Source organism: Xenia sp. Carnegie-2017, unplaced genomic scaffold (genome assembly GCF_021976095.1).
Source record: "Xenia sp. Carnegie-2017 unplaced genomic scaffold, XeniaSp_v1 HiC_scaffold_22, whole genome shotgun sequence".
Taxonomy (NCBI): Eukaryota; Metazoa; Cnidaria; class Anthozoa; order Malacalcyonacea; family Xeniidae; genus Xenia; species Xenia sp. Carnegie-2017.
In genome coordinates this window covers 8963037-8990071 of record NW_025813485.1, presented here as the reverse complement: position 1 = coordinate 8990071, position 27035 = coordinate 8963037, and the positions used below count along the sequence as shown (strand labels likewise).

Sequence of the window (27035 nt, the reverse complement as noted above, 5' to 3'; positions counted from 1 at the left end):
GCAATTTTTGATTGAATTTCAATTAGGGAGTTTAGGTTTTGCGATTATTATGGGATATTTAAAGATAAAATAAGGCTTTATTTAGCCCATACTGAAATTCAATGGTAAAACTTGTTAAAACACACCAACATATTAATGTACGTAAAAATAATAAAAGTAGAAATAAGAAAAATAAGCCAGATGTTTTTTGCTATGTTTGTGGTGAATACACACTTGCACCAAATCGCAATACTGTCACTACCTTTATCAAGCGCGTTTACTATGCATATTTTGGCATGAAGCTCGGCGATCAAGACAAAAGTTGGGCACCTCACATGGTTTGCAAAAGATGGCACGCAAAAGTCCATGAACTTTGGCATCCCCATGATTTGGCGAGAGCCTTAAATCATGCAACCGATTGCTACTTTTGTGCTATCAATGTCATGGGAATTAACAGAAAAAATCGCACAACACTGGAGTATCCCAATCTACCGTCAGCTATGCGCCCTACTCCTTATAGTGAAGAAATTCCCGTACTTGTATTTGAAGATACAAGTATTGAAGAAAGCAGTAGTAGCCAGGATGAAACTCAAAGCATTGCCACTACCGTTGATGCATCCTTTCCACATGACTAAATTGTTTTCCCGATGGCAAAATTGTTTCCCAAAACGAACTAAACGATCTTGTTCGCGATTTAAATTTGCCAAAAGACTCTGCCGAACTTCTTGCATCTCGTTTAAAGGACAAGAACATGCTAAATGGTAAAGTTAAGGTACTTTTCTTCCGTACCAGGCACCAGGAATTTTTAAGATATTTTGCTCAAGAAAAAGAATTAGTCTATCGCAATGACATAGTAGAGCTACTGAAACATCTCGGCGTACCTGAATACAAATCAGAGGACTGGCGACTTTTTATCGACAGCAGCAAAAGGTCCTTGAAATGTGTGTTGTTACACAATGGAAATCAATTTGCATCTGTGCCATTGGCACATTCGACAACATTAAAAGAACAGCATGAAGCAATTAAGTACGTCCTAGAAAAAATTTCTTATGACCAACATAAATGGCTGATTTGCGTTGACTTTAAAATGGTCAACTTCTTGCTTGGTCAACAGTCTGGATTTGCCAAATACCCATACTTTTTATGCCTCTGGGATAGTAGGGATCGTACTCATCATTATCATCATTACGTGAAAAAAGAATGGCCAGTACGTGAAGAGCTTGCAAGTTGTAGAGCAAAAAATGTGATAAACAAGCCTCTAGTTGACAGGGGACGTATTTTATTTCCTCCACTGCACATAAAGTTCGGTTTGATAAGGCAATTCACTAAAACTTTGGATAAAGATGGACGGTGTTTTCAGTTTCGTTGTAAAACCTTCCCCAATTTGTCAACTGAAAAATTAAAAGCTGGTATTGATCCCGAAAATCTTGGCTCTTTAAGCGATGAGCAAGGAGAACGCTTTCACCATGACTTAAGAGAAAGGTGGGACATGGTGATGATGGCAGACTACTGTTGGAATTTAAAAAGAGATGTGCAAGCACCAAAACATTCGCGACAATCAAAAACGAAAATTTAGACCGTAATAATGCAAACATTAAGTTTTCATTTTAGTTACATGTACTGTACATGAAGTGTACATGATTCTTTCTTGGAATACTGCAATTTTATCATAAAAACTGACATTTTGTTTTGAAACATCTTGAAAACATGTACATCTTGAAAACATTGTTTTAAAAAAATATAACTAAAGTCGCATAATTTTAAATTCAAATTTGCAAAAAAATTTGACCTCCGAGAGCAAAATGAATGTTATTTCTAGATTTAGCATAGCAAAAATATAGTAAATCTGTCAAAAAATATCAGACACCTTTTAAAAAGTTTCTTTTTGTTGACCAGTGTAATTGAATCACTGTCAAGTGCAACCAGAAATGGTGATTTTATTGTTGCTGGGGGTTTTTTATTATATTTTTGACGGGCAGCAAATTCAGTAAGTTGAATACTCTATGATACTTAAATCATTGAGAACGTGTTATTGAATGTCGTGCTTCAGTTTATGTATAGCTTTTTTTGTGACGCACCTTTTGCGATCCCATCGAGCACCTTCCAAAAATAGACCATTGACGTAAACTCCATCATCTGGTGGCTTAACCACATTTTCTTCTGAGATGACCTGAACCGATCAAATACAATTGTTAGCTGTAAAAATATTTCAACATGCATCAAAGAGTATTTATACTTTTTTATTTCAAAAAACCCGTTTGTCAGTTACATAAAAATAGGCATGCAGAGCGTACAAAAGTGTACTTAAGCAAGTGAACACGTGACCAAAAAAGAATTTTAAGTTGACCGTAATGTTTTATAAGACGGAAAATCAAAGTAAAATAATACCTTAATGTTTTATAAGAAGGAAAATCAAAGAAATACATGGTAGTAGAATAAAAAGAAAGTAAGACAAAAGTGCAAACTATAAAAAACGAAAAAGCAAACGGCGAACGCAACGAAATAGGCAACAGAGCGAGAGCCTGCAGTGGACTAAATTTTAATCAAAACAACAGAATGAAAAGAATTTGGAAAAGAACGACGAACGAGAAGAATAAATCTGGAAGCAGACCAGTTAATAGGTTTGGTACAGAAGAACTAAGAAGTGATGTAGATGATGGCAAAATGAAAATGGGAAAGGCTCCTGGACCCTAGTTAGTACGCCTTGAAATGACACAGGCCAGTAGAGAAACCAAGATTTATCAATTATGTAATAGAAGGGGAAGAATAGAAAGGAAACGGTTCCAGAGTTTTGTTATTTAGGGAATAGAGTAAATACAGAAGCTGTTTTTTAGGAAACTGCAACAGCAAGAGTAGGAATTGGATGGTTGAAGTTAAGGAAGTGTAGGCAGCCGTTTAGTTCAAAATGTTTTTCTTAAGCTGAAAGGAATGGTGTTAGGAAAATAATATTAGTGTAAATCAGGAATATAATACTAATGTAAATTAAGAATATTAGTTAGGAATATAATATTAGTTAAATAATTATGCATGCTGCATATACTTAATTACTCTACTGTAGGACTGTTTCTTTTATGCTTTTTAAGTTACTCGTCAATTACATTTTCCAGCATGTTTTGTAATCCGTAGTTTTATACTATAATCTTAACAAGATATAGACCCAAACACGGTCGAGTAGATTGATGATATATATTGTTCATTAGATCGTGCTATAGTTTTATAAATTACAGAGGAGTAAAGGAAAAATACTGTGAGTCAATTTGACAGAAGTCATGAAAATTGGACTATTATATGGTGGTAATTACCAGACATGGAAATATAGCATGAAATCCGTCTTAATGGAACGTGGACTTTGGGGATTTATAGCAGGAAATGAAGAAGTAGCAGCTGATACCGCTACTGCTTCAATACAAAACGCGTATCCCCTTAGATCAGACAAAATACACTCGCTTAAAGCTTTGAATGTGGAGAAAATATTTCAAGTGGATGTATCCACAACTACTGACCAAAAGCTGCTTGGGAAATTTGAAGAAACAATTCCAGTACGTATCCATTTCCCAAGTAGTTCGACTAACTCTAAGATTTTACAACTTAACGATGAAGGAAGGACAAACATTTTAGAGCACTTAACGTATTATGACCATTTTATTTCAAGCTTAAATGTAAATATCGAAGAGTTAAAATGGGAAATTGTGAATGCAATTTTATTTGAAGAGCACTGGAAGAGAAACAACATATTAGCTAAGCAAAGTGAACTGTCTGACCAACACGAAGAATTATTTTCTAGAAGAGAGAATGGGACAGGCATTCGGAAGAGTAAATCACACAAGAATCGATATGGAGATAAGTCTCGTCAACAAAACCATCACATGCATAAAGAAATCAAATGCTAAAAAATGTGGGAAAATTGGTCATATTGTTCTGTATGCACCAGACATATCTAAGACTCTTTTATCAGTTCCAGCAATGACAACTAAAGGTTTTGTGTGAAAAAAAAGCTGTCATGTCACGAAAGAAGGGAAAACCAGAGAATGCTAATATTGTCTCCAGCAAAGGATCATTGGTAAAATGACATTGTCGATATGGTCATCTTAATCACAAATATATTAATCAATTAGTCACAAAGCAGATAGTTGATGTTATGAGTTATGTTTATAGTGAAAGAAGCCAACAATGTGAAGCATGTGCAAGAGCAAAGATGCACAAAGTGCATGTACCAAAAGTAAGTATATCAAGACCAATAATCCATTACAAGTTGTGCATAGTGACATTTGTGGACCAATGAATGTGAACTCGATTGGAGGAAGTAAATATGTATTGACCATCACAGATGATTACACTAAATATGTTACAGTGTATTACCTAAAGAATAAATCTGGCGCATTATCAAAATTTCAAGAATTTGTAAGCATGGCTGAGAACGCTGCTGGCTATAGAGTTCAAACGATCAGAACTGATAATGGAGGGGAATATGCAACTAATCAATTCAAACTGTTCTGAAAAAGGAAAGAAATTTTCCATTAGTACACTAACCCATACACTCCAGAAGAAAATGGTATTTCAGAGAAACTTAACAGAACACTAATTAAATCTTCTAAATCGATGTTTTTCTATGCAGAATTACCGCTGTACTTTTGGGCACAAGCAGTAAACACAGCGACCTATCTACATAATCGAAGTCTTACTACTTCCCTCCATGACAAGAGTCAATATGAGTGCTTGCACAAGAAAAACCTGACGTATTAAACTTGAAAGTGTCTGGATCAATTTGTTTCGTTCACTTTCCAAACAATATACGACAAAAACTCCATCCAAAACCATGAAAAGGAATCTTCGTAGGTCATCCATTCGAAACAAAAGGTTTCAAAGTCTACGATCTCGAAACGAAGCGTTTTATCCGAAGCAAGGATTCATTGTTTCATGAAAATACATTTTACAATTTTCAGCCGATTGTGAAGGAAAATGATGACGTATGGAAGCATGATATTGATAGATGATGAAATTGAGCCTACAATACCAGGCAAAAATGAGCCAGAAGAGTGTGCAGAGACGGCGGGAGCTATTTATCAAGGATCCACATACGAAGAAAACTTGATGAGGCAAGTAGAGAATATTGCTTCAACACGAAGAAGAGAACCTCCAAGGAGATTTAGGCGAGATGAGAGAAATGTTTCACAATCCTCGTATACAGATGACGAAGAAACAAGGTCCCTTAAAGAAACCATATTAGAAAAGAATGCTAGAAAATGGATGAAAGCTTTAGAGGAAGAATATGATTCGTTTATGAAGAATGACACATGGGACCTCGTTCCTCCACCGGATATCGCGGGTGTTGTATGTTCAAAATGGTTATTCAAAGTTAAACGCGACGCAAATGGAGAAATTGTCGCCTAAAGATATTCACAAACTTTCGGCATAGATTATGAAGAAGTCTTTTCACCTGTCGCTCGTTACTCTATATCTGGATCATGATATATACATGTATCAAATTAAAATAAGTTTATATGGCTTGAAGCAATCGACCAGATGTTGGAATCAAACTTTAGATCGTTTTTGGGAATGGTTATCGTGAAAGTGGTGCTGACAATTGTCTTTATGTTTAATCAATGAAGCAATGTAAAGGTGAAATTAAGTTTGTAATTCTAGCTGTGTATGTAGACGACATCATTCCTGTATCTAACAATCTAGACATGCTCGAAAACGAGAAAAAATGCAGCAGAAAGAATTTCAAATAGTCGATCAAGGGGAACTACATTTCGTGGTGGATAGGTCCGTTAGGAGGGATCGATCACGAAAATGTTGTCCAACAATCAAGAAATGTACTAGACCGTTGCAAATGTACTAGACCGTTTTGGAATGAAAGAATGCAACCCCATAGCAACACCCCTAGAAACGGGAAAACTTTTCATAAACGTACAAAAGAAGATGCACCCTGTACAAGGAATTATATCAACAAGCGATTGGTTATCTAACCTATGTCTCGACGGCTACACGACTAGATATTGCAGCAGCTGTGGGAATAATCTCATATACAATATATATATAAATATATATGCTACGATATAGAGATCAACGATGTACATAGATGAATGGAAGGAATTCACTGTTTTCAAGTATGACATCATGTTAGCTGCATACAGGCTAGCTTCAATTTGTTTTAATTTTGCTATTACTAATAAAAGCAAATAATTTAACGTGAAACGTGTATGCGTTAAACATAACAATTGGCTAATACTTACAAACAAAAACTGGAAAACAGTTTTCAAATGTAGAAAAGTCAAAGCCTAACTATCCAATTGTCGTTTATAATGGGTGTAAATTGACAAAAACCTTTAATTTCCGTGAATAAATTACCATGTAACAATACACTTATTTTCGCTATAATTGTTAATTTAGCTACCTTGAAGTCGAATCCAAGCAAGTCAATAGGAATGGTGTATTTCCGCGCGTAATTTTGCTTCGCTCCAGTTAAGAATGCCTGCAACAAATACCAATGGGATGAATGAAATACTGAAAACACTTACGGAATTTAAGTAGATTTAAATAATTTCCTTCACAGTGTTTGTGCACATGGCTATATAAAAATCTGTGCTTCCATTTCCAGTTCAATGAAAAATTTTCTTTTAAAAAGTACAACAAAAAAAATAACACAAACCTGTGTGAAGTAAAATCCAGATATCCAAAAGACAGCAGGCTTTCCATTGTCATACCATTCCTTCAAAACACGAAGACAACCTTTTCGTTAATTTTCATGACGTAAACACAATATTTAGTGATTACCTATTTCATGAATATGACAACAGGACTAACCTGTAAAAATTTCAAACGATTCAGCAGGTCCGTAACATAGCCTCCCAACGGTTTTAAACTAGGATATGATCTTTTCATCCACATAGCAGGAACCTGAGTCAAGATTAAAAAAACAAGTTAAAAAGTAGAATATCACATTGACACAAACGTTCCAGTCCTACATTTGCAAGTTATGGCATTATCATCTAGTCAGCAAAAGTTGAAGCTATAAACTGGGAGACCTCTTTAAATGACAAAACTTAGGCTAAACCCTGCATTTAACAACAAGCTTCTCTTGATGCTGGTTCAAAAGAGCAACGAAACTTACTAAAGTATGTTAAAAAAGAATCCAAAACTCGAAGCAGACGGCAAAAACATCATTTGTTTACTTCGTGTTTTAATACGGGACCTAAATTTGCCTCGCCCAATTCACGCATCGCCTAAAATCGTCATACAAAAGTTTCTCATCTTTTGTTACATAATTTTTATGAGACTTTAAACAAAAAAATGACACATGGATTTGAGAAGGAAAATTTGAAAATGTATTTATCACAGAGAATATTATTGAAATAAAACCTTAGCAATACATCTTCTCAAGTGAAAAACAAACATTGGTGGTAGTAAGCTCACTTAGCTATTTGTTCATGTAATTTTTCCATGGTTACTCATTGCAAAAATAATTATTTTCTAAAGACATAAAATGACGATAATGCTCAAAGAAATACAATTGCAGGTTGTCTAAGCTGTATTGACAATGACATCTTTATAGATTACAAACCTTGCCCACAAGAAGACTTGATGAAAGTTCTTCTAAAGCAGCGGACATGACCACTAAACCTTTGATAGCTTTTTGAAGGTTTGTGAGACTTGTACGAATAACTTGAATGAGACTATATAATGATATTTTCATACTTAAAAGAGCAACATGTTCGCATACGTATTATACTAAACTGCAATTACATAATATTAGATGAAATGTGATCTTATTCTCTAATATTCGACACATCAAGGAAAAAAATGCACATCAATATTTTCACTTGTCACACATTTGTAAATGTAGATAGTCCAGGTTAGTAGAGTCCTGAGAAGGACTTTTGGTGTTGATGTTGACTGTCGTTTCGACAACCTTAGCGGTAGTCATCTTTATAGTGAAATGTCGCTCTTATTCTGAAGATGAGTGTCGCTAAGGTTGTCGAAAGAAAAGCCAATGTACCTAATGCTTGACTAAAGCTTGGTCTATATCAATCTACCTTTTCACCAAAGACAAACATTTCATAGATATAAAACAAGTTACTTGTTGAATCGTTCCATTTCTTGCACTAAAACGGTGTTCATGCTTTCTTCGTATTTAACAGGATATTTCAACAACGCTGCCTCAAGATCAAAGTTCTTTGGTAACTAAAAATATGAAGAGAAAATGATAAGACATATTAAGGATTGTGAAGCAAAACATCCAACAGCAGAGCTTTATGACCATATAAAAGCATATAAAAGCACCAGCATAGCTAACAAAAACCAATGATTTATTTATTTGGCAATTTGTTATTATTAATGTGTGGTATAAGTATGAGTATTGTGTGAGATACAGAAAAACTGTGGTCATTCATTCTTCAGAGAAACCGGAATATTACAAATAATTTTGCTAATCGAGTAAAGTCAAACATTTTTCAGCAGACAAACTTCGAAAGACGAATATTTCACGAACATATTTCAAAAGTGATGGAAGCATACAAGCCATAAATATCACAATCCTCCAACTCGTAATCAATATTTTTAGTTCTCTATTAAAGCTCTTCTAATCCATGCATAATCTGGCAAATACTTAAATACATAAACGAAGTAGACTTAGTAAGAGAAAAAGAGTTCCTTCCAATTTTGTGGCGATAGTAGAGTGACAATCAATAATTTACCTTGCTTAAAATATCTTTTGCAATTTCCAGGAGAGCATCGTCGCCTTTCTTTCCGCCTCCACCAGATGATTGTTGTGATTGAGTCAACAAAACTGAGTTGAATAACTGTCTTGTTTCTTGAAGTTCTTTCGATATATCAACATTGTCATGCATTCCAAATATTTCTGGAGTCTGATTAGCAGGAAGCTCCTAAAAATAACAGGAGTTACATGGTAATATTGAACAGTATGTATTAAGACACAGAACTTTTTTACCCCACACCTCTGCACTGGGATTGACAATGTTAAACAACTTCAAATGATACTAATAAGAAAACGAATAATTACTTTGATAAATTCCACGTAACTTTCGTAAGTTCCTTTTGGTGGAGCGAAATATTTGCCGCTTTGTGAAAATTTGTACTTGTTGTCTTGGACGATTTCCGGTGTGAAGAAATCGGCCAAAATGCTCATTAAACAACGTCTAAAAATATATAACGGCATATCATGTACGGCTGAATCAATTATTATTAACTTGATGCGAGAATTTTCGTTTAATCGTCTTGTGCGTCGTTTCAAAGAGGCTCAATGAGACGCTCACCATTTACTCATGTTATACATTGATAACTTGCAAAGCAATCCTCTTTAAAAGTATTTACCGTATATATAATATATCCTGCACTAAATGAAGGAGTTTATTCCAAAGCCATCATCAGAGAATATACTTAATATTATTCCTAACACGGTTTTTATATGCACATTACTACAACTTTCGACTTTACATTCCTACTTTGAAATAAAGTCGAAACACGGTGCCATCCAGAAAACTGCTATCGTGGCGAAAATCTCTCTTTTATATGCACATGTTTTTCATGTGCATAGAAAAACCGTGTTAGGAATAATAATAAGTAAATAAAGGAGTCATTCACCATTAATATACGATGAAAGCAAAGAAATCACATGACACATATACATTGAGCGAACAAAGCATGTTACTTTGTTAGCTCCTTCTTTTATAAAACAAAAGTTCAATGTCAAAAACTTAGGGATTTCTATCTATGGTCAAGCTAGGGGATAGGCCTAAATTGACGTAGATTGTGTTGAACGAAAAAAGTGCATACCATCTTAAAATATGATTTCATACATAAGTACAATACTTGTTCATTCAGCTAATTAATCAACGCGAACCTTATTTTTGTGTAGTAAATAGCTACTGTACCTGTCATTGTCGTCTGTTACTCGACCACCATAGTTACATTCTCCAGTTAAATACGTCACAGCTTTGTAAGGAACTTGTTCGTATTCGTTGATAAACATCTGGAAAAATCAACCACAAGATATATTAAATACTGCTTTGCCTATCAACGTAAATTATACGAAAAAGGAATTTTTACCGTTTCGACACAAGCACGATTGACAAACTAATCAATCTGATATATTTATTAACCTGCTAATTTTTTTTTAGCAGTTATTGTTGCGAATTGGCAACTGCATGCACTGCAAAAAGTCCTGAGTAACTGTGGTGTTGCTGAAAATTACGAGTTGACGTTTTCAGTTTTTATTGCTTTACTCATACTAACGAGTGAGATGTTTTTAGTATAAAATTACATCCACTCAAAATGAGAAAATCTTACTCCCACACGTTTTACGCAAGATGCTCAATCAACTCAAATCTTGAGTAAAAAAAATTACTCATCTTTTTTTAGGATAATGTAATATTTTACTCATCTGTTGAGTAAAAATGTTTTTAATCTAATTCCTTAACAATCAATAGTTTACGTGTACTTATTATCAAGAGTTGACGAAAACTCACAATTTCAGGTAACTTATCATGCAGAAAAGATTTCAAACAAAAATAATCAAGATGCCAGTGATTGTCAGTTGTTGAATGCAGATGGTGGGAATTTTAGCTTTCAATAATGTTATAAAAAGCCCATCAATTTCCAATGCTTTTTTGATTTTTTGTAACAATCATCCAACACGAATTGAGCGTGCGTATCTTTAAGTGTACACTGCTTTAAAACTGCAAGCATTTCTAAGTGGTTGATATGATGTTGACTCTCGTCCAGTGTCCTCAAGTTTCAATGTTGTTTATGACACACCCCCAACACACAAAAAGATGTATCTGGACATAAGTAGATGTGGTTATCTTCTATAGATCGGATTGGTAGACATTTCTAAATTGTATATTTACTTTTGCTCTAGAGAATAACTGCATGGAGGTGTCAATTATGATTTCCTTTATGGTTCCCTTTAACATGTTTTAGGGCTTGAGCTTTCTCACCCTTTGTAATGGAAAGTACAAATTAAAAATAACAAAACCAATGACCTGGGAAACCTCTCTGATAGAAGATATTGTACAAGCGAGTATGTGCTTTATAAATGATTAACAGGTCATTTTAAAAGCTATTTTACCTGAAGTTGACGAACACTTATTCTCAAATCGGATTCATTGAAGCCATAAGAAATGTTCCAACCCAAAGGTCCAAATTTTCTTCTTTCTTGAATGTGAGCATGAAAAAAACAAAGTCCGAATAGAAGTTTTTCAAATACCTAAAATGCAAAGAAAACATGGAGATATTAAACCTTAACTAATCAGGTGATTTTGCACTTCCTAGAAGCATCGAGGAAAGAAAATGACGAGGTAAAACTTTCAATGAATCTTTCAAGTACATAATCAATAAAAGTAACTTTACAAGTTCAGTTTGTTGCTATTTTTATTTCCTGGCAATAACACGCTATAGCTACAATGCTCTGTTGTTACGATAATTTAAGGCAGATTGCAGGAAAGGGTTTCCTCTGATACAATCAATAACTTAAGGACCTGTTTATATGGAAGCCGAGCTGGCCCGCTTAACGAGATCTCCCTACGTAGTAGTCTAGAAGATATTATATTAAAAATCTCTTTGCGTTTATACGGCGATACGGGCTGGCGCGCTTAGTGAGATCTCACTTGGTACAGGCGAGATCTGCCGGGATGAAATTTTGGTCATGTACACACTCAACTGCCGAGATAGCTAAATTTTAACTATTTTAGAATGCGCATGATAACATAATAAAATGGCGGAATATGTGCACGTGCAAAAGAAAGCAAAATAGACTCGAGAATGGTTCAAAGAAAGAACTTTCGTTGCGATACATAGATGATGGAGCATTTGATTGATAATCTGTCTGATTATAAGTAAAAGATGCTTTATAAAAGGCTTGATTTCGACAGCGATGAATATATCTCGTAAACTCGATGATATATTTCTCCATTAACAAAGATATATGACAAAATCGGTTTGATAAAATAACTAAGTAAGATTCTTGATGAGAAAAGTTTTATCATGTACATACTCCTTGTTTTCCAGAACATCCATTAAAGAAACTTTCGTCAGATATAGGATCGGAAATGTAGGACTGAAGTAAATTCTGTCGCAGTCCAGTTGGTGGCTCATTCGTCATCTTTACGCTGTTTTGTAACACCGTCACTGGAAACTATACGAAATAAAATAATTGTCAAATTGCATAAAGTATTTCCACGAATCGTTGAATAAGCGATGGAGTGTTCTTGGTTTACATCTTCACACTAAAACCATATTACATATAAATAAATTGTAAGAAATCATTAAAATATTTTATAAAACATTTGAAATTATATTCACTGCTCTAGTGAATCATAACTGGAAGCGGTTGCACAATAGTCGAATAGCGCTATCGACCAGATAGAAATAATTTTTAACGCTTCAAAAGTCTGTCTATTTGAACGATTCAAAAATCCACTATTTGAAATAGACCCTCAATGAAATACAGTATCGGTTCTAGAATTTAATTTCCTTATATCGCAAAGAAAATATAACCACGTTATTCACAAGTTTAAAAATGTATCATTCAATGGATAACGCTGTCCATACTTCCAAAAACCGGCCCATGAAGAATACAATACAAGTCAAAACAGTGGCGCTGACAGAACGATAATTGTGAGGCAGGCTAATACTCATATACGTATGATATGTCGTATTAAATTCCCTTAAAATCTAATGTTTTCAGCGGATCATAGGATGCATTTATGAATATTTGCCCCAACCCCCTACAATGATCGCACTGGGGGCGCTACTGAAGTAGAAATAAAGAGATCTCTACCTTATCTGACGGATAACTGGTTAACCAAAGTCTAAAGTCATTATGAGTGCCGTCAGGTGTTAGGTTCTCACAGATACGTTCTAGAGATGACATCCACGATACTGCAAGATGACAGTTTTGTAGGGCAACCCAACTTCCATCTTGACAAGCGTCAGAAATCATTTTTGCAGCTATCGGACCCTTGTATAAAATGAAATTTCCAACACTTTAGAACATAAAACTAAACTAATAAATAAACATGTAAAAATAAACATACATGTAAAAATAAACATACGACGCCATCTCAATATTATATGTCGATGTATCTGGAAGAGCGTACACCTCAATACTTAATTGTGCAACTGAAATGTGTTGGAGCAACAAAACTGAACATGCAAACTTATTTTTCTTCACTGTTTTTTGCACATTTACTTTTTCATTGCATACTTTCGAGTCAATGAACTCAAAACAACTGTAAATACTCTAAGAGATTTGCAGGTTGAGTACATGTTAAACACCACAGTTGCACGTTGTGCTGAAAAACACACTTCAAATTTACAAAATTCTACAGATATTTTCAACGCTTATCAAAAATGGGTCATATTTATCGGTCTATTGGTGTCAGTTTTGTTGCTCCTAGCTCACACACGTCTGTTTTGCTTTGGGATAAGAAAGGAGCGGATTAAGTAAATTGTAAATTATTTATCGATGTGGACTTCAATTAATACCAGCTCCTAACATCTTCGTGTTTCTAACATAAATAGACAACAAAGCTAAAGTAACCTAGGGTTCAGACTGAAATTTATTCAATTCTAGAATGACATAGTGGTAGCTAAAATAACGCAGCTTATTCTAAGGGATGGAATTCGGGACGACTCGTGCAAATGTACCTCTCATGTGACGAGTCGTGCAAGTGTGCATCTCACGTGATGACTCGTGCAAATGTACGTCTCCCGTGATAACTCGTGCAAATGTACGTCTCACGTGATAACTCGTGCAAATGTACATCTCACGTGACGACTCATGTAAATGTACATCTCACGTCACTTGACGATTAGTAATAAGAATTTGGCATACAGTATATATATATGTTGTTGCAAATTATTTTTACCAAACCCAATCTTAACAAAGTCATAAGCTCTTTACAATACAAGTATAGTCATAATCATAGTTCTTTAATATGAGTATACAACAATTGTTCTTTAATATGAGTAAGCAAATATAATATACCTGTCCTTGTCCAAGTGATATCGCATTGAATTTATTACCAGTAAAGCCTTTATCAGCAGCAAATTTCAAAAGATCTACAGAAATTGATAATCAAATTCAAATCGAAATGATTGAAATCCAATTATTCTGAACTAGAAATTGTCGAAGGAGTGCCTTTACCCACGTCATAAAATCTGCTTATAAATTCATGCAAATTAAATGACTCATTTTCAATGGCAAAAATCTCCAACACTATAGACCGTATTTTGACGTCAACCAAAACTGTGCAATTTGTATTTTCAATTTTTTGATGCCAAAATACTTTTGGCTTCTTCTTGGCCTATCTTGAGTTGCATAAAACGAGATTTTTGATAAATAAGACCATAGATAGTAAGTACAAGTATGTTTACATGAGTGCATATTTGTGTGTTGCATCATACAATCAAAAATTTCCACAAGCAATGTAACTGTTGCTTGTAATACTATTCTGCAAAGTGTTGTGAGTGATAATGTGGACGAAGTCGATGAGTCGAGATTTTTTAACAATGCAGTAAGACAATAGTTTTTACAATAGGAAAAGACGCCACAAAAAATGGTAAAACAATTATGAAACCATCGTCCGGTGCAAAAATAGACATTGGTCACAATGATTTGCCATGAAATAACAGTTTTCACAACCAAAAAACAGACCAAGACATTGAAAATTGAAATTCTTTCAAAGAAAGCTGAGCCGACACTCGGTGACACTAATGAAAGATGGCAATGGCGAAACATTCTTTGCTGCAAGGGGGGGGGGTGGCAATTTTTGAATAATGAAAACACCTTTACAAAAATAATACATACACCATTTCAAAAATAATACTGTTGTTATCTTTTATAGCCAACCATTCATTTGGTATCTAAAAACAGCCCTAACGTACTACAGCTTTGATCAAAGGAGAAGGACTTAAATTGAAGGGCTCAGTTAAACAGCCAATAAACAGCGTCTTTTAAAACTGTTTGAAAATGTTTATCGAAGCAGGAACGCTAGAACTTTGCTAATTAGGGGGGGGGGGCATGTTTGCATAATTGTGGTTACGTATGTTCAGGAAAAAAATTTGACTTTAAAAGAGAGTAAACAGGCAAAACACGAATATATGATGTCCCGTCAGGCAATTTTGCACCCGGTGTCTTCTTGTAAACAAGAACCTTTCTGGACACAAGGGCATCATTTACCACAAAGATAAAATGTGGAATAGGGAATCTCATAATATTTGATAAAGTTTAGACGCGAGATCTTTTAAATTCTAATACAACTTTAACCCCAAATTTAATGTTTGAATTATTCACCAACTAGAAAGCAATATAAAATCCCCCTTTCTGATATATGTATTTATAAAATGTCAATTAAACCCTTTGAATTATAAGCGAATTTGAGATTATTTTATTGTGGTAAAACGTTTTGCAGATATTTGAGACCCATGCAGATAAACAGGCAATTTTAATATATATTTTTAATATATAAAAATTTTAATATATAAAAAGATTAACAAAAGAATTTTCCGCAACATAGCAACTCATCCCGTTTCCAAAACTTAATGAAATAAAATATAGAGTACTTTGATCAGATGTAGGCTTTCATATAATACTACAACTGACAATTTTAAAAACATCTTAACATACATTAGAGCATTTCAACTTCTTGTACAAAAGACCACGCACGTATTAAACAGGGCAGAATTAAACTTGCGCATTAACTTGATAAGAAATTTGAAGTCCAGATCGAGAGATGAAGACGTAATTTACAATCTTTAACACAAAACTATAAGTTGTTAAACGAATGAAATATTTTACTCACTTGCCATGGGATCTGCGCCAGGAGATAGAACAAATATGAGAGGAATACACTCGTTGGAATCTTTATAACTTTTTGTCAAGTCAAATGGTGGTGGTTGAACAAATTTACTGCCCAACTTGTCCTCAACGAAATTTGTAACCAAAGGAACGACCTCAAGTAAGTTAATAAAAAGTTTTGTCACATAAATTTTCGAAGCATATTGTTTATAATTATGGTGTTATGTATCTTGTGTTAAGCCTCGGTCACACTGCATCCGATAACGATCCGATAACGATGAAAAAAAAATCGCTCGTTATTCAAACTTTTGTGTGCGGTCACATACTAACGATAACGATAACGACTTATCGTTAGTATGTGAGCATTGAATCTCGTTATAGTTTATCATATCGTTGATCGTTATCGTCCATCAGTGTGACCGAGGCTTTACGTATCGCTGAATGTTAAGCAAGGATGAATAACATGTTTGTAAATGTAGATCGTCCAGGTTGGTATAGTCTTGAGAAGGACTGTTTTTGTTGTTGTTGAATAACAATGATGAATAACAAGGATGAATAACAATTATGAAAAATAGCCATACTATATTTTACATTAATGTGTGAAGGAAAGTCACGACAAACGAAAAGTAAATGTATGCTGCAAAGGGAAAAATTGAGTTTTGTTTTCCAAGAGTCTCAAACAGATTCAAGAGAAAACAAAACTCTCTATTTCCCGAGGGAGCGTATATTGAGTGATTTGCTATGTAAGAGAGATCATAGATTTCTACAGCTCTTCAATAAAAATTTTTGGGAGAGATTCGGGCGGCAAAATTTTGCAGCCGTTAAGGGTGACCACACTATATTTTTGGTTGACTTCCAAGTGGTTTTTTGTCTGTCTATTAGCAATTAAATTTCGTCGCTCAATAAGCTCAAGAAATGTTGTTTTAGTTTTTGGCTCCATAACTGTTTTATTTGTTATGATATTAAAATAAGCGGAAAACAATTTCCACAAGTTTTTCTGGCGGGAAACATTGCACTCATTTCAAGTCATGTGACTACGAATGAACCAATAAAGTTTAAAAAAACCATTAATGAAACTGTAGTAAAAATGATAGAAAACTATTTTTAAATAAAGGCGATAGTTTTATTTTCGGCAAAAGTGCAACACAACTACTAAAGTAACGTAAAATTGAATTCACACTTAACGAACACACATATCTAGCTACATATAAATATATGTTGACACTTTAAAGTCTCCCAGAGCTCACCTTATCAGGTCGAAGACAACGCAAAACAATCATTTTTTGAAAGTCGGTTAGTTTCTCCGAACTTGGAGGTGGAAATGCCGCTTTATGAGGTTCCTTACTGTCGTAGATTTTTCGCCATTCATGAATGTTAGATGCGAACGTGTTCCTGAGAAAAGAGAGCGCATCTTTTATATGAAAAATCACTCAGAAATAGTTACTTCAACGAAACGACACAATTACGCATGAACTGTAAAGATTAAAACTTGTGGAGGAAAAAGAAATATGGAAAAACTTTTCCTATGCTACAGTGATGCACGAAGTAGAAAACATGACTGAACAAAACCATTGCTCAAGGAGGGAATTTAAAATAGACAAAAATTTACATAACAATAATGACAATAAATATATATAGCAGGGGTGGATCAGTGCTCATTTGATAGGACTGGTGTAGATTTTCCGAGAGAGTGCAACATTGTCCAAGCTTAAGGGGCCAGGACCTCGTGCTATTGTAGATTTATATGGTTAAAGATGATTGCTTTTTAGAATTTTTTAGAAAGTTAAGTAAATTATAAATTCTATATAGCGTTGCATAGCTGTAGAGTATTTCCTCAAATAATAAAAACACATCATAAATTATGAGTTCAAATATAGCCAACGACAAGCGAATCACGCGAATACAACAATTTCTTTCACACGTGACAAACAAGGGACAAAAAATTAAACGAAGTGGACATGACAAAGTAGCAGGCTACTTTGCGCTTTCTAATTTATTTCAATTTAAATGTTTCGATGAAACTGCGCATGGTAGAAACTCAATTGCAAATGGTGGTAGTATAAAAACGTAATTGCCTTTGAAATGATTAGTTCCACTTTTTACTCAATTTTGCTGTACAATTTCTACGCTCCTAATACAATTTTTGCATTTTAATAGACTTTTCTTAAGGGAGGGTGCCTGAGAATTTATAGGGTTGAACCTCACAACACCCCCCCTCCATAAAATCCGCCCCAGATATATGGCTATATCAAAATATATAAATTTTGTTTATTAAAAATAAGGTATATTTTTAATAAACAAAAAAGAAATGTCACGTAAATAGACAATACGTTTATTGAACTTATGTAAATAACATAAAAAAGTTTATTCAAACAGGCACCGATTGAAATTCGGAGTTGTGGAGCTAGCTGCTTGACAAATTAAACAATAAAATGAATGAACTTAATTGGCTTGAGATAGCCTTTTTCTCTTTTGAGCGACTAGCAACACTGTTAGTAATCATGACCCTAAAATTGAACAATAATATTGATATTTCATGATCTTCTCATCTTCTTAATTCAATCCGTGATTGCTGTGAAAAACGCAAACAACTCAGTTATAAGTCTATACCTAAAATCTTCGAATCCATCAAGGTCACACATTCTGCAGATTTCGTCCCATGATTTATCAGATAGCCATGAAGGGTCAGGATTAGCCACCTGAAATATGGAAGTATAAGCAGAGTTTAAAACCAACTAAGGGCCTGCTCATATGAGCCCGGTTAGCGAGACATCCCACTGACTGAGCCAAATATTACCTCGCTTTCATACGAGAAATTCAATCCTGCTTACCAAGACGAAATAGCAAAACAACACTTTCCCAAATCCCGCAAGTTAAAAATTAACATAGCGCACCATAGACCGGAATTTTAGTATTTTATGGGTTTATGACGTTTACATACTGTGTTTTTATATTGAATACTAGTGTTATCTTCAAATATTAAATTAAACTTTAAATCATGCCATTAGTCTAGCGTATAATTCGTCTATTTTGTCTTAAATTCCGGCTCCATTCCATTGGTCGCCATGTTTTTAATATCATAATTTCATCTTGGTAAGCGGGCAGGCGAGTTCATATGGAAAATTTTTATCCCGCCTACCTATGATCTCGTTTCCTACAGCCGAGATCTCGTCAACAGGGCCAGCCCGCTTTCTCTTATGAACACGACGTAAATATTAATGGTATATGTATTGCAAAGCAAGATCATAGATAGGCGAGATGTCTCGCTAGCCGGGCTCATATGAACAGGCCTTAAGTTATCTCATTATGCTGCATGAGTATACTGGCGTTCGCTTTTCAGACGAAGTAAGATTTTGTCACTTTTTTACGATTTTTCTGAAGTAATATCAAGCAGAAGTTCACCAATTCATATGTAATCTTTCTTCACTCGTCCACACGTATAAAATTTGCTTTGAATTTTCATATGATAAAGAGATGGATGGCCAAAAGCTACTTTACTCAAATTTTTAGTTTTGATAAGAACAGTTAATTCGCAATTGCTCAGCTTTCAAATCGAAGATCATTATGTTTTTTGTTTTCAAAGGCCTTTTTTTAATGCATACAGACCACCTATATTTCCACCAAAGGCTTTTGCAAAGTTGACGAGGTTTTTCAAAACGCAAACCTTTTTTGATCCAGCAGGTGGAAATATATAAACATACCTTATTCTCCAATCCAATCCCACCGGTTAAGAAAAATAAGAACTCCTCCAATTTGAGATCATTTTTCGAGCTAAAAGATTAAGGTAGAAACCGTTGAATAATAGTAAAAAATCGTACCAATAGTCCATGCATGATTTTTCAATTGATCAACATATACTTACATCAAAATATTAGTGCATAATATGAACGAAAACAGCAATTTGTCCTTCTCAAAAAGTGACCGACATACGTTACAGTACAAGTTGTACGTAAAGTGATCTTTGAGGTAACGCAGTCGTCGTTCAAGGATCTTTGATTTGTTGCTATATAAACAGATACATGCATGCAAACATCAAGAATACTGGCCTACTCGATGCATCTATAAATTACTGGATTGCTCATGTTAAGCAGCAATAAATAGGCGTGTGTCGTAGTTATACTTTGCTTTAAAGTACGGGCGATAAATAAACCAAACTACAAAGTGACAATACAAAGTAGACTCAGCGACAAACCTGTCAATTATAGAATTAATAAAGAGATTAATGAACCAATTTAACGAGTATTGATACATTGGATCTATGTTGGGAAGATCTGTTATTGAAAAAAATAACACCGATGCGTGAAAGGCAATTGGACGGTATCCCAGTCTTGATTGGTTGATTTTTTCTTCTGTCTCGTCGGCAATCTATAAAAATGGGAACAGGGAATTCAAAGCGTATCTTTGGCTCCTCAGTCTGCTACTGAGTTTTCTGTTGGTTTCTACACGCTTTCAATATATTTGTTGGATAACGGCTTTACAATAGCATCTACGCAACAGCGATAGCAGAATATCCAAGTTCGAACAAACTGATTTTTAAAATAGCGTGGATGTTGTAAATTTCATGTGCTCTTCATTTCTGATGCAACAGATACAATATTTGAAATACATTCTTGCATGTATTTCTGAAGGCTGTGTATACTCTACATGTTGAGCTTAACAGTTCCTTTACCTACTAAATAAATACGTAAACATAAAGAGGAAAAAACTAATCTTTGTTATTACGTTGCACAAACCTTTTGCTTCTTGGAAATCTCGTTTGAAAGAACCTTCATGAAGAGAAAATAAGAATTAATTGAACATATAGCATAGCCTGCAAAGAAGTCAGGTGATATATGTAGAAGGTCAATCGTAGTTATAAGGTCCAATAATTATAAACTGAAAGGTTGTTATGTTGAAATATGCTTGAAGCTACATATGCCAAAAAAGCACAATTAAAACTTTGGTCAATTGTTATAAAATAAAAAAACACACACACAACATATCCAGCGTTAAAAAAGAAATGGAATTAGTTGGTACCGCTTTCTACTGTGGGTCACACATTATTGTTCACGTGTAAGGTGGGAAAACGTTGGACAAAAACATCAAAAAAACTTTAATTTTTAAGGTTTTCTTCAGTTCTATAAGTTTTTAAATCTAGGTCCTCTTAACTATCTGTTCATTATCATAGCTGTAATAGTAACTAGAGTGTTAAGTTTAGGGTGTAGAGAAATATGGTTCGAAATTTTTTTCTAATCACTTTTGAAAAAGTTACAGTGATTAATTTAAAAATAGCTATTACGTTATGCTTAACTCTTAAAATGAAAACATGTGAATTTTTCATGCGACGCGTTGTTCATGTTTACATGACTCAAGGACCTAAAGGTCTTTATTATTGCAGAAACCTGATAAAGATTGGAAATTGAATGGATTTTAATGCCTTTGATATCTCACGAAAAATGTAAGGCCATTCTTTAATCAGGACAACATAGATAATTAATCTGGTGAATCAACAGTTCATGGTATAACAGCCGTATTTCAACAATCATGACGGAATTGATAGATTTGTACAGCCATCACAAAATCAATGAAAATCCTACCTTGGAAGAATCGAGAATCTGAATGGCAGATTCATCTTCTAAAATATTTCCCTGTGAAGATGATAACGTTTCCAATATTTTATCTTCGATTTCTTTCAATTGCTTCTTATTTGCTGCACTTTGTAAAATAAGACCCTGACGCTCTTCTTCAAGTTCTGGTCTAAAAAATAAAGAAAATTATGTGGTTATTGAACATCCAAGCGTTGACAAGGAATTAGGTTCTTACTTGTACAAAGAATGTTAACTGCTATATATTAATACCATAGATACCTTTCTTTTGCAACAACGATTCCAAGAAGTTGATCTTCCAAGCCTTCACGAGTAATCATAAAGTTTAAAAGTGTCACCTGTAGAAAAAAGCAAATTCACATTACCATCAGCATAACAAAACAGCAAAAAAACAACTGAAAAGAGTTCGGAACATGTCATCTAGGAAAATCTTTAATTAGGGAAAGAAGTCATTTTTGCAAGTTAGACACTACAACGTACAAATCTTTGAGACAAAAAGCTTGCAGCTGGGATAGTGATATCCTCGCTTTTTCTATAGTTACGCTAATCGAAACTTGTCTCATGTCATTTTGTTGAATGCCAAAAACTTCTTACTTTGGTGGACAGCTCGGGTAGATAATGAGGATTTCGCAGCTTCGTGGTAATGTAGAATCTGAAATCACTGGAATATTCGATCACTGTTTCTCCAAGGCGAATACACATAACTCCGCCTACAAAAGAGATGAGTGACGCAATAGCAAAAAATATGACGCAAAAATAATCAAGTATATGTATACATGTAGCTAGGAGAGTGAATAAAAAGGATGTAAAGTATATAGATATGGTTTTTCACATCAATTCTCATTTGTCTTATTGTAACATGACAAACACATTTCGCGATCTCGAAGTCACGTATATAGCATATAAGTTCAGTAACTATTTTCCTGAGTGAAAACAGAGTAATAAAACATAGTAATAGGGGAAAAAATATTTGAAATTTTTCGCTGGATGCTTTTCTAATTCATGGATCAAGGGAGTTTGAATAGATATTGCACACTTGTCGAAGTTAGGTTCTTATGGATATACCGATTTCATTTCTTTCATACCTTGTTTAAAAGTCTGTTTTAGCAGTAGTGGCTCCAAAGAAGGATCCAATTCTTCGCCGACATTTTCCAATAGAACAGGAGTTCCAAACTGAATACTGTTTTCTAAGGTTCTTATATAGTCCGCGTCAGTCAGCTTAATAACCTAGCAATGACGAAAACTTTTACTATTGCGTGTATTTGTACGCATACAGCTAACGAAAAATAAAAGGGCAATTATATTATCAAGATATGAATATTTAAAGTAGCCACTACAAGAGGCAAGCAAACCTTGAAAATCGATCTGTTTATATAATATATAGCTACGTAGTTTGACAAAATATGAGAAAGAGGAGTGAGGTATAAATTTGGAACAATGGTGAATTAATGCACTTTCTTCTTTGATATACGTATATTCAAAAGCGACATTTGTCCAATTTTGTAATTGTGACATTAACCGGCTATATTACTAATCCCAATGTATTTTCAACTTAAATATAATTTTATGTACAAATAGCCAGTAAAGATGATGTTTAAGTGTTATAAAATTGCATACAGTGTTGAGGATAATATTGATTGGTGACTTACAGAAAGACGTTTGTCCTTTTCCGAATTCTTCACCCATTTATTTGCTTGACCTTGAGGGTCAATCATAAGAGGCCTAAAAAGGAGGGAAAGGCATCTTTACCTGCATAAAATACGCAGTGCATTTAATGAACACGAGAACTTTTTACTCGGGCTATCAAAGGTTATCCGACTTAAAAATTCGGATTTTGGTGTACTGTCGCAAGGTTAAATAAACCTCACATGACTACACGAAGTTCCTAAAAATCAAAATCTTTCTTGGATTGTTTCACGCGTGAGTGTCAATAATGACAAGTATAATGAAACAAGAATTCTTTACATAGTACAGTGATTTAGCAAACACGATGTTTCGTCTAAGACATCGTAAAAATGGCGTGGCATGCGCCTTTTACTTCTGGTTCAATCTACAACTTAATAGGGACCTTTAGCAAGAGTACGACTACGACAACGAGTACGAAGTTTTACGGTGTAAAAGAATGGCACCAGTGAACTCGACATTTGAATAACTGGAATGATAACCGAAGCCAAAAAAAACATTTGTCGTCATCATTCGTCATTACACGTCAGGCTCTAGTCTCTCGCGTGTTCATTTTAATTTTTTTAATCATTTGTCGCTTGGTAATGGTAGAGTTCGGATCTTGATCAGAGCGTAAAAATTAACGAAATTTTTGGAATGAAAAGGTTCACGGAAAGTGAATCAAAGTGATAAATCGAAAAGCAAGGTCAGGTGAACTTAGCCGATCTGCTATTACGCTGCGGTTTTCCTTTAAAATATATCAAAGTCTTTAAGGATATTCAATTATTGATATCGAGATGACAACCATTTAGTACTTGAAACACTATCAAAATCGATGAAAATGACAATCGCTTTGTAAAAAGTAAAAATGCGAGTTATAGACTCAATATTTTTTATGAAACTGGATATTCAAGTTTCTTTTTTTTCGGAAAAACAGATCTTTAAATCCACTTAAAAGACAAAAAAGACAAACACTGTCTGACACCGTTTGAAAATTTAACCTTCCGATGTAAGAAAAATTTTTGCTTGAATATTTTCTCGTCATATTTTCTTATTGTGTTGTCTTTTTAGCATACAGTGTAATTTTCAGTTGGCTTTTCCTCGTTACAAGTTGTAAGTTACAACGAACTCACTGTAGTAAAGTTTCAGCTGTAAAAAATAACCTTTTGCGAGGAGTTGGCCTCGTGTGTTGTTTGTCGTGATGTTGTTTATATGTTTATGCTTTTGCAATTTGTATTCAAATTTATATTGGCCATGTATGTTTGGCACTCTGGGGAATGAAACTGACGTACAAACCGCGTGAATATTCGACTTTGAAGGACTGGAACTGACGTACAAACCGCGCAAGAGACTAGGACTTTGGCTTCAATTTTATATCTATAAAATGTATTGTCGTTATCATTCCAGATATATATATATATGGAGTTCACTGAATGGCACGAGGAAGTTAGTTGTCGTTGTCGCTTCGTTAAAATTTAGATTTAGCTATAAAAAACAGAGCGAGCCTTTTTATTGTGTAAAACACCGAAGTTTGCGAAGCAGCTACGGCTCTATTTGTCGATAATGATATCAACGAATCGGTAATACTGATTTTGCGAGAATATAGGACTCTTTAGACTGAAAAATCTTCACTGTTTTAAGTTTGATGTACGATATATTCGTACTATTTTATTGTTTGTTTACCTTTCACTTTGCGTACGAAATATATGAAAGTTTTGCAGGTCATATTTTCCTTTTTAATGTACATCTGCCCTCAAAAAAGGTTCTAAATTAAAGCCTGGATGCTAGAAAATAATACTGTAAACTAATTTCTTACAGAATGAAGAAATATACCTACTTTCTTTGCTTAAAATGACATCGTAGTCGTGACTACGAATTCTTTACAAAACATCGTACTCAGATTGATGATAGCTACGTTTTTGTTGTCGCAACAATGTTTTCGCGCCAAAATGACGTAAATCGTACTCGTAGTCTTTGCTAAAGCTCCCTGATGTCCTGTCGACAACGGCTGAAACAAACTCAATTTTTGGACAAAAATAAGTAATTATCCTTGATGTTTGCATCTTAAACAATTATAAAGGCCTACATAAAGGCATTTAAGTAAAAACTGCAAATGTTTTGTTTTCTGAAGCGTAAAAAAAAACAAATAAACAACGCGGGGTCTACTCTAATTTCAGGGGTTTCCTCGGAGTCAAAATAATTTTAGTCACAAAGCTGTATAGTATGTCGATGACTTTGCTTTTATTTATATATTTTTTTGAAATGAATATACTGCAGTATATTCTTAGTACCAAAAAATTAGTTTAAAGAAATAGAAAAAACGGGCCAGCAGGAAAATGCAGAATTGGATGAAACTAATTTCAAACAACACTTTGACGAAGTACTATAAAAGGTCTGCTAAATCGCAAATACTTTACGACGAGGTGACGTCCTAGACCCAGATCCCTCGAGAAAAATTGACGATGTCTTAGACGAAACGTCGTGTAATCACTCTACTATATTGCCATAGTGAGAGAGCATTGCCGTGAATTTCATTGCGCTATTTAGTAACATATATAAAAACGCTAATAACCAAATAGAGATCTCAACTAGCCCGAGTGAACGCCTGATAGGCGTATTGTTTAAAATAGTACGTATTTTACAAGCTCAAAAGACGATACATTGATAGAAGAAGCAAATACTAAGAAAATATATTATAAAGCAAAAATGATTTGACTTTACGAGCAGCGCTTTATAAAAAGTGTTATATGAAAAAACATGAGGGATACAAGATCATGGTTATTTTTTAAAGTGAAGGGACTGTTCATCTAAAAGCAAGGGTCTTTGTCAGCGATGACCTTAATACTAACAAGAGGTTTGAAAACTGGTTTTACATGAGAATGTCGGTTGACATAAGAGTTTTCATGCCTCAAATATATTTTGTTCCAAGATTCTGGTTGATAAGGAGAGATTATCTGAACCGATAGGATACCATAGATGTAAATAAATCAAGAATGTAAGATCTATCCATGGATAAGAAATAGTTTCAATTAAGATATATAGTCATAAAAAATAGTGTAAGTTTAGTAGGATTTCGACGTCCGCACACATTCGTTCGATGAAAAAACTGGAGTTGTATAAAAGATGCCCTATTTTTATAATTTTTTAAGTAATTTGTTGTTTGTTAAATCTTTGTTTATAAAATCTAAATTCAAAATTTTTTTTCACAAGTTGTGGTTTAGAAAAATTATTTCAAAAATAATTTGTCGTTCTCAAATCTGCTTTGTTGTACTAAAACGTTTGCAGTCAGTCTTATGACGTCAGTGCAGTTTCCATAAGCAAGCAGAAAAATTTAAATAATCATAAGTGTGTATAGCAGCGTTGAGCTCGCATTGCACGAGGGATTTATCACGAACTATTAAAAAAGTATTTATAAAAACATAGCAACTCACCATCGCCGTGCATTGTCAACAATAACACCATTATCAATGGAAAATGTGTCTGTAGGTAAACCTGCAATATTCCACGCGCGTATCTTTATTGGTTCACCTAAGGTTTTACTTAGTGAAAAGTCCGAGGAACAGGAAATTCCCTTTTCCTAAAGAGAGAGAAAGAAAGATAATGAAAATTGATGTGATCCTTGATGTATATAAAATCGCACAAATCAAGAATCTGTGACAACATGAAAGCGAAAAGCAACTCCAACACTAATTTCTTCAAGCATTTTGCTCATCAGACGTTTGGGTTTGTTTCAGACAAAAATATTTTACTTTACAAATATTGGACCACTCATCGGTGCATCTTTTCCTGAAGAGGGAAGTAAAGGCTCCAAGGTAAGCAATAACTCCAGACGATATGAGAACATCGCCTGTCAAATTATTATAAATGCGCTGCAACTCTGTTGCAGCTGATGACCATCTGTCTTTTTCACCACCAAGACCGCCAATCAATTTCTGGGCACGATCGAGTTTCTTTGAGCAAAGATCAACCTGCGGGAGACATTTCATAAA

The 27035-nt window shown here is 34.3% G+C and overlaps 1 protein-coding gene and 1 long non-coding RNA gene across 5 annotated transcripts in view; one reads left to right on the top strand and one right to left on the bottom strand.

Moving 5' to 3' along the window:
• Positions 1 to 27035, bottom strand: part of LOC124447050 (dynein axonemal heavy chain 12-like) — a 96517-nt gene that overhangs the window by 2611 nt on the left and 66871 nt on the right. For all 4 annotated transcript variants that reach the window (XM_046997954.1, XM_046997952.1, XM_046997953.1 and 1 more), the window contains 27 exons: positions 26796 to 27014; positions 26478 to 26623; positions 23034 to 23106; positions 22470 to 22611; positions 21979 to 22094; positions 21646 to 21722; positions 21376 to 21535; positions 20533 to 20565; positions 19992 to 20164; positions 19662 to 19802; positions 19501 to 19570; positions 18410 to 18498; positions 17047 to 17191; positions 15804 to 15954; positions 13988 to 14061; positions 12779 to 12958; positions 11993 to 12133; positions 11069 to 11206; positions 9873 to 9970; positions 9002 to 9137; positions 8676 to 8864; positions 8060 to 8163; positions 7544 to 7655; positions 6787 to 6879; positions 6632 to 6691; positions 6377 to 6454; positions 2058 to 2149 (listed from right to left, as the gene is read on the bottom strand). In XM_046997954.1, the coding sequence (XP_046853910.1) occupies positions 2058 to 2149; positions 6377 to 6454; positions 6632 to 6691; positions 6787 to 6879; positions 7544 to 7655; positions 8060 to 8163; positions 8676 to 8864; positions 9002 to 9137; positions 9873 to 9970; positions 11069 to 11206; positions 11993 to 12133; positions 12779 to 12958; positions 13988 to 14061; positions 15804 to 15954; positions 17047 to 17191; positions 18410 to 18498; positions 19501 to 19570; positions 19662 to 19802; positions 19992 to 20164; positions 20533 to 20565; positions 21376 to 21535; positions 21646 to 21722; positions 21979 to 22094; positions 22470 to 22611; positions 23034 to 23106; positions 26478 to 26623; positions 26796 to 27014 (3230 nt within the window). The remainder of the gene's footprint in view (positions 1 to 2057; positions 2150 to 6376; positions 6455 to 6631; positions 6692 to 6786; positions 6880 to 7543; positions 7656 to 8059; positions 8164 to 8675; positions 8865 to 9001; positions 9138 to 9872; positions 9971 to 11068; positions 11207 to 11992; positions 12134 to 12778; positions 12959 to 13987; positions 14062 to 15803; positions 15955 to 17046; positions 17192 to 18409; positions 18499 to 19500; positions 19571 to 19661; positions 19803 to 19991; positions 20165 to 20532; positions 20566 to 21375; positions 21536 to 21645; positions 21723 to 21978; positions 22095 to 22469; positions 22612 to 23033; positions 23107 to 26477; positions 26624 to 26795; positions 27015 to 27035) is intronic.
• Positions 193 to 14070, top strand: LOC124447054. Its single transcript, XR_006948593.1, has 3 exons — positions 193 to 751; positions 7835 to 7838; positions 14060 to 14070. It is a non-coding gene; the product is annotated as an uncharacterized LOC124447054 (long non-coding RNA).